The sequence below is a fragment of the Myotis daubentonii genome, chromosome 12, assembly GCF_963259705.1.
Source record: "Myotis daubentonii chromosome 12, mMyoDau2.1, whole genome shotgun sequence".
Classification (NCBI taxonomy): domain Eukaryota; kingdom Metazoa; phylum Chordata; class Mammalia; order Chiroptera; family Vespertilionidae; genus Myotis; species Myotis daubentonii.
In genome coordinates, this window is record NC_081851.1 from 78,137,181 (window position 1) to 78,145,118 (window position 7,938).

At 55.9% G+C, this 7,938-nt stretch overlaps 1 protein-coding gene across 1 annotated transcript; it reads right to left on the reverse strand.

Annotated features, from left to right (window-relative positions):
- Positions 1-202: 202 nt before the first annotated feature.
- RRM2 (ribonucleotide reductase regulatory subunit M2) lies at positions 203-6,727 on the reverse strand. Its single transcript, XM_059660584.1, has 10 exons — positions 6,558-6,727; positions 6,399-6,473; positions 5,939-6,082; positions 5,369-5,485; positions 4,838-4,971; positions 3,298-3,392; positions 3,071-3,204; positions 2,131-2,235; positions 1,911-2,024; positions 203-1,638 (listed from the first exon to the last, which is right to left on the reverse strand). The coding sequence occupies exons 1-10, from the start codon at positions 6,663-6,665 to the stop codon at positions 1,486-1,488; spliced, it is 1,179 nt and encodes a 392-aa protein (XP_059516567.1). The 5' UTR covers positions 6,666-6,727; the 3' UTR covers positions 203-1,485.
- Positions 6,728-7,938: the final 1,211 nt, after the last annotated feature.

The following is a 7,938-nucleotide window of genomic DNA, read 5'->3' on the forward strand; positions in this document are numbered from 1 at the left end:
AAACAAGGTCACCTCCACACCTCAACACCCCCATCGGCCTGATTTCAGTCACCCCACACGCATGTAGTTATATGTGTGCAGTTATGTATTTTTAAGAGACTTACAAATGCTTCCGACTAAAACCGGTTTCCCTTCAAACCGATGAGAAGTGGAACCCTCGGAGGATGTGAATCCTCAAACAGCAGAGCCCTGCCTCGGCCCCTCCTGTGCAGACAGCTCATGGCCAAGTTTATTTATTTTTGTTACACACACGAGGAGCACAGAATCGGATGAACTTCAGTAAACAATAATAACTTAAAAGCTATGAAAGGGTCACCTGTGACATAAATTTGTCAAGTGGACGATTGATACAATAAATGGTGAAAACCAACGATGGTACAGGCCAGTGGTCAACTGACACCCCACACGTTAACACATGGGCCAAAGGACTGGTGTATGTCTACTGGTTGGTACTTGCTTATCAAACAAACAATTTTTGGAAAAACCATTTTTGGAAAGCTGACTTCAGCCCTGGTTTTCCCACTTCGTTGGCGCACGATCTTAGCAGGTCACTGTCCGAGGGCAATTTGAAAACCAATTTACAGTCCTATCCTAGACCCCAGCTGTAAGTCTTCGAGGATCGTCCACATTCTCTGAAGTCGGGAAAAAGCACCTTGAGGTTTGAGAAGTGAAAGGATAGAGCACCACCCCCCCAGCCGGGTGCCTGCAGTCAGCACCGACCACACTGCAGGGCCCGGTGACCGAGTTAGGAGTCCTCTCCCCTCTCTCTCTACCCCAGATAATGGGCCTGGGCTACAGAATGCAAAACACAGCCCAGCTCCTAGGTGGCGACAGCTGGCTCATGCTCAGGTAGGCACAGGATTGACGTTAAAGTTGATTAAAAAAAAAAAAAAAAAAGCACCTCAATTCATTAAAGAAAACTAAAATAGAAACACACTCAGATGAGTTTAACTTCTCTGGGTCACTGGTGAGATGAGTGGTCCCCAGAGGGGCTAACAGAATGCTTTGTGCCTGGTATGCCAGCTCAAGTCCAGCCATGTAAGGCCTTGAAGCGGGCAGTACAAACTTGGCTTATTGGTAAGTAAAGTGCCAATTTTATGTACAAATAAGTAAACTTTACAATCTGCTTGGAAGCAGCGAGGCTGACAGGTTCCCAGGGCCGTGTGGTCGGAACTGAATGCTTAGCCTGCAGACCAGACCGCCCATGTCCCCACAGAGCTGCTCGGAGCCACGGAGAGGTCCCGGCCGCCCGCCTGCTGGTCAGACACGGACGGGAGCTTTCAGAGGCTCCGCGGAGCTTTGTCTACGGCCGCCCTCTAGCTGAGGCCATCAACACATCGGCTCATGCTGGGGTAGCTAGTTGTAAAGATGTCATTAATGAATGTTAATGTTCAGCTAGTTGATAAGAACTAAAGGCACTAATTTTTTGAAAAGGTAAAAAAAATATGTACATATCAACAAGCTGAGAGCGGACCTTCAGTTCGTTCAGAAGTCGGCGTCCAGGGTGAAAGAGTTCTCCGTCGGACTGGACATCACGCCCATCCTCTGGTACTCGCCCACCCGCTTCTCGAAGAAGTTCGTCTTCCCCTCCAGTGAGATGTTCTCCATGAAGTCGAATGGGTTTTCTACTCGGAAAACCTGCAAGGGGCAGAGCAGCGCGTAAACACGGAGCGCGCACAGGAACCAGGGGTCTGAACCGCACCCTCGCCCGGCGGGAGGGGCTCAGGGGTTGAGCATCGAACCAGGAACCAGGAGGTCAGGGTTCAATTCTCGGTCAGGCACCTGCCCAGGTTGCGGGCTCGATCCCCAGGAGGCAGCCAATCAATGATTCTCTCTCATCATTGATGTTTCTCTCTCCCCCTCTCGGAAATCAATAAAAAATATATATTTTTAAAACCCCCACACGCTACCTTGCTGAAACCCAGCTCCAGCAGGAGCCTGTCGGCCACGAACTCGATGTAGCGCTTCATCAGAGTGCAGTTCATCCCGATGAGCTTCACGGGCAAGGCCTCGGTGAGGAACTCCTAGGGCCAGAGCACAGCTGCTCAGTGAACCAACCGGAGGCCCGGAGACGCCCGGCACCAGCAGGGACACTGCCCGCCCCCCACGCCACCCGTGCACGCCGCCCACCTGCTCGATCGTAACGGCGTTGGTGATGATCTCTTTCACTCTCTGCTCCGCAGGTTTGTGTAGCAGGTGCTTAAACATCAGGCAGGCGAAGTCACAGTGCAAGCCCTAGGAGAAAAGGCCGGAGGTCAGTCACTAAGGAACCAGAAGACAGCCACCATCAACATGCAACCCCAGCCGGCCAGCCTCTTCCGCATGCTCCTTCCACATCCTGCTCAGCCACCTGAGGCACTGAGCTGCTGAAAGGAAAGAGTTCAACGGCCGCTGCCCCCCCGCGCCCCCCCAAACAGGCTCAGCCCCACCCAAGGCTCCCAGTGCTGCCCCCCAGGCGCCCACAGCAGGCCTGGTCCTGGGCTGTGATGTGAACTTCCGCTCAGCACCCTTTCTATCACCCCGCACGCCAGCGCGTGCGCTCACATGGAGGCTGCTCCCAGCAGGAAAGGCAGGGCTGGCCAGGCTGCTTGGGAGATCTGCAGTCTGATGTGCAGGACACGCAATGCCATTTCAAGTGAGTCACCTCTGCAAGTCTCCGTGCATGAGTCCCAAGGTGCTGCCTGGCCTGAACTAGAACCGCTGGCACCTCCCCTCCCCTCTGCAGCTAATCCTGGCCCTCAGAGACACGCTGGACCAGAATGGGTTCTGGTTCCACCAAGATGCTCCCCTGCTCTGACTGACAGTAGCACAGAGAATACCAGGAAATACAACATTCCTCTAGAAACCCTGTCATCCATGGAGAAGTGCCTGTAAGTGTGCTGATATACTGAGAATACGAGGCAAATGTTTTCAGGGTGTTAAAGTGTTTCATCCCGACAGGTATGTCTGTGGCTGAGTTGCACGCGTGACAGTGGCTGTGAGGCAACCCAGTATCTTGGGTCCCTTCGGTGCACACGCCTGAGAGCTGGTGTTGCGGTGCAGGTTGGCCTGTGGCTTGAACTAGACTCACCTCATCTCTGCTAATAAGTTCGTTGGAGAACGTGAGGCCAGGCATCAGGCCTCGCTTCTTGAGCCAGAAGATCGACGCGAAAGAGCCGGAGAAGAAGATCCCTTCCACTGCGGCGAACGCCACCACACGTTCTCCTGTGTGAGCGTGAACACCATGTTCCCCGTGAGCGCGCGTTCATGTTCGCAGGAAGGGCCGCAGGCGAGGGCTGAGGGCCGCGGTCCCCTTACCGTAGGTGGCCTCCTTGTCCCCGATCCAGCGCAAGGCCCAGTCTGCCTTCTTCTTGACGCAAGGCATCGTCTCGATGGCGTTGAAGAGGAACTCCCTGGAGGCACACAGAGGTCAGCGGTCCCACGAGACCTGGCCACATGCTTCCAGGCCCGAGCGCCAGGACCCGAGGCCAAACTGGGGCTCACACGGACGTTTTTACGGACTGGCTTTTCCCTTCACTGTGCTTCTTAAATCCCATATTAATGTGACTTGGGTTATGCTCATATAAATGTAGGTATTGATTTCTTTGTACGGACCCCCAAGATCTACTCACACTAAAACTCTTAGTCCATTGACCAAGGGCATTTACTGGCTCAATTCCTATTTGGAATGTGAACCCTCCTGTCAGAGGGTTCAGGCTGCACACACCACCCACCGCCCATCAGTCATGTAGGCCCATCGTCACTTAGCCGTCTGTTGTCAGAAACAGGCCACATTCACGGGACTTTGACTACAGCGTATTGTTACAACAGTTCTACTCATTATTCGCTACTGTTGTCACTCTCTCCCTGTGCCTAATTTACAGGTTGTATTTTATCATAGGCGTGCAATATAGAGGAAAAACATAGTAGATATAGGGGTGAGTACTGTCCAGTTTCTTGGAACGTGTCCCGGTGGATGGGAGTTAGGAGCTGAGGGTGGGCTACTGTATCATGTAATTCCTCACTTGTACTTCTAGGTCTTATTGTCTGTATCTGACTAGGGGCCCAGTGCTCGAATTCGTGCACGGGTGGGGCTCCGTGGCCTGGCCAGCAAATGGGGTCGATCAGGGCCGTCTTGTCCAGTCCCCATGGGGGCTGGCCGGTGGGGAGGGACCATGGGAGGGCTCCAGACGTGTCCGGCCCTCTGGCCCAGTTCCTATCAACTGGACCCCAGCAGCAACGTAACCTGCCAGTCAGAGCGTCTGCCCCCTGGTGGTCAGTGCACATCATAGCGACTGGTGGAGCAGTAGATCAGTCAGTTGGACACTTAGCATATTACGTTTTTATGATATAGGATTACTAGCTCTTGTTAATCCTCACCTGAGGATATTTTTTTCCATTGATTTTTAGAGGGAGTGGAAGGGAGGGGGAGAGACAGAGAGACACATCGATTGGCTGCCTCCCCTCAGGGGATCAAACCTGCAACCAAGGTATGTGCCCTTGACGCTTCCTTGACACCAGCTAGTGGGGCAGATTACTCGTTCTTAAGACAAGCTGCTTTCTAGGTTGTATCCCCGCCCTCTCCACCCTGCCCCGCCTCACATTGTAGGTAAGATTTAGGTTTTACTTCATCACATGGAGCATGACTATGGCATCCTCCCACCCTGAACCCGGAGCAGCCTCCTAGCTCTGCTCTTAGTGACTGGCTAGTGAATGCAGGCTTTCTCCTCCAAGCAGACGCCCTCCAGGAACCTGTGACAGTCTGGTGAGTCATTTTTCTGCCCCCACGGGAACGAATGCAGAACTAGACATAAACGGCGTGTGACCCCTCGCCATGCCGGCTGCCACCGACACTCACCGTTCCTTGGGGTCCTTGATGTAGGTGTCAATGAGGAGGCTGTACATCTCCGAGTGGATGTTCTCCATGGCGATCTGGAAGCCGTAGAAACAGCGGGCCTCCGTGATCTGAACTTCTTGGCTAAACCGCTCCACCTAGTGGCGGACACAGGACATGCAGCGTGAAGAACTACCAGCCAGCTTGGTCTGACAATGGACCCGGGGCGGCACCAGCCGCCTTTCCTGTGCCATTTTAAGGTCTGTTGTGCTGTGACAAAGCTGGGCACGTCATGCCACCTGTCTGGCCAGCAGGCAGAGGACTCCCGTTTGTCCGTGAACACCTGGCGAGAACCTGTTACCACCTGACATTGTCTGAGCTTCTCCCGCCTGAAGTAGCTGCGAAGCGTGTGATGGGTCAGGAGACTCCGCGTAAACCTAGCTGACAGACAGCTAGCCATTCGGAACGGGAAAACTTGGGAGACGAGGGACAGGGAATGTATTCTCCCTCGTCTCGGAGGGGGTGCAAGCAGACTTTGGGGGGCGGGCCACTCACCAGGTTCTCATTGACGATGCCATCGCTCGCCGCAAAGAAGGCCAGGACGTGCGAAATGAAGTACCTCTCCTCTGACTTCAGGGCTTCCCAGTGCTGCAGGTCCTTGGAGAGGTCCACCTGGCGCCAAGGTCACAGGGGGTCAAGCACGCAGGGCCTCCCGCGCCCCAACAATTCTCCACCTTCCTGCCGCCCTCGGGTCACAGACCCCTCTGGGGTGAGGGTCCCTTGCCACTTAGAACATGGACCCGCCTGGGCCCGGGTGGGCAGCCATCCCCAAGGGCAGTGATGGCGAACCTATGACACGCGAACTCATATTTTTGGTTGATTTTTCTTTGTTAAATGGCATTTACATGTATAAAATAAATGTCAAAAATATAAGTCTTTGTTTTACTATGGTTGCAAATATCAAAAAATTTCTCTATGTGACACGGCACCAGAGTTAGGGTTTTTCAAAATGCTGACACTGCCCGAGGGGAAGAGCCAAGTGTGTCCCACACAGGCTGCCTGCCGCCGCCACTGCCGGGTCTTTGTCTAGAGCTGGGGGCGCCCCAGGGCTCTGGGCCCCATTACCTCCTCGGCGGTCCAAAAGGAGGCCTCGGCCTTCTTGTACATCTGCCAGATGTCGTGGTACTCGATGGGGAAGACCACGAAGCGGCGGGGGTTTTCTCGCAGCAGCGGCTCCTCCTGCGCGCCCGGGGCCGGGACCTGCGTTTTCTGTCGGGGGCGATGGGAAGGACGATGATGGCCCAGGATGCGGCGAACCACATGAAATTGCCGTCTTCCCCGCCCGGGGCCGGTCCAAACCCGGCAACTTCATGTGGTTCGCTCGCTGTGTCGGGTCAGCGGTCCCCCCAGGTCCCCTCCGTGAGCCCCGCAGGAACCGGAGCGAGGGAGGAAGCTCTCACTTAGGCGGGAAATGCGAGCGGGAACTAGTGGGCGGGCTTAACGCCAAGAGCCAAGGCGCCGCCTACCGGGCGCCGCCGACCCCCGGCCCCCCCCCCCCCCCCGCCCGGGCCCCGGCCCCGCTCACCGGCTCGGCCGGCTCCTGGAAGATCCTCCGCGCGGTCTTGCTGGCCAGCACGCGGGTGCCACTGAGGCTCGGGGGCTGCGGGGAGACGCGCGGTGAGGGGCAGCCCCGGCCCCCCGACCCCCCGGCCCCCGCCCGGCCCGGCCCTCGCGTCCCGCTCACCGTGTTCTCCTTGTCCGCCAGGCTGAGCCCCTTCAGGGGCGAGAGCTTCAGCTGCTGCGGGTCCGCGAGCGGGGCGAGCGGGGCGAGCGGGCGGCGGACGGAGAGCATGATGCTGGCGGCGGCGGCGAGCGGAGAGCACAGGTGAGGCAGCGCGCGGGCTCCGAGCCCCGGCCCGCTTGGCTTTTAAAACCCGCGGGATAAGCCGCTCCGGGCGGAGACCCCCCTCCCTATTGGCTGGGCGGGAGGTGGGCCCGCCCACCCCTCCCCCATCCACAATTAAGTCTGCAAATGAATGGCTGCAAGGACTGCAAAGCGCCAGCTTGCGGGGGGGTTTGGGGCGGGATGGGGTGGGGATGGGGTGGGGATAGGGTGGGAGGGACGGGGGTGCAAGGTCCCGGAGACGACGCAGAGGTGTGGGGTGCTGACTACTGGTTCCCGCCTTTCAGATGAGTTCAAGGTTGGGTAAAATGGGACTTGTAACCATGTCTGACCCGTGGGATTACTTTTTTTAATTTTTATTTTCTATTTTTGAAATGCTTGCCTGGCAGCGGAGGGGCGCTCTGCGGAAGCATGTTTGAGAACTGAATAAAAATCCATATAAAACAAATATTCAAAGTTTCCATAGGAACACGTAAGTGTGACCCGGTCGCCTAGGCCTTCCACCTTGTTCCATCTGTGCCACCCCGGGGATTACTTTTTTAAGTGTGTTTTTTAGTTGATTTTAGAGAAAAAGGGAGAGGGAACTGAGAGAGAAGCAACCAAGTGAGGGAAACATCAATCGGTTGCCTCCCCTATGCGCCCCTTGAGCGGTCGAACCTGGGTGTGTACCCTGGCCGGTATTCGAGCCCGCAACCTGGGTACTGTCCCGGCTGGGAATCGAACCCACAACCTTCTGGTGTAGGGACTACCCACCGGGCTTATGAGTGAGGAATAAATGAGATGATGCATGTGAGATGCTCAGTCCTTTGTAAACCTCCAAGCTAACTCAAGGACAGAGCGGGCCTTTGGGGCGGCCTCCCACTGACACTGTGGCTGCTGCTCTCAGGCCACTGTCCCCTGGGTCAACACGGCTTGAGAAATGGCAAACGGCGCAAAAAGCCCTGGAAATTGTCTGCAAAATGGCAAACGGCGCAAAAAGCCCTGGAAATTGTCTGCAACATGGCAAACGGAGCAAAAAGTCCTGGAAACTGTCTGCAAAATGGCAAACGGCGCAAAAAGTCCTGCAAGTTCGGAGAATGGCTGCGGAGCCAGGAGCTCAGTTACTGCTTCCCGGGCGCGGAGCGGGCGGAGGAGCTGAGAGGCAGGAACTTGGAGCGTTTCGGCGCCTCTGCAGTTGCATTTTTTGATTTGTCGGGGGCGTTAGCCCTGCAAGTGGCTAACG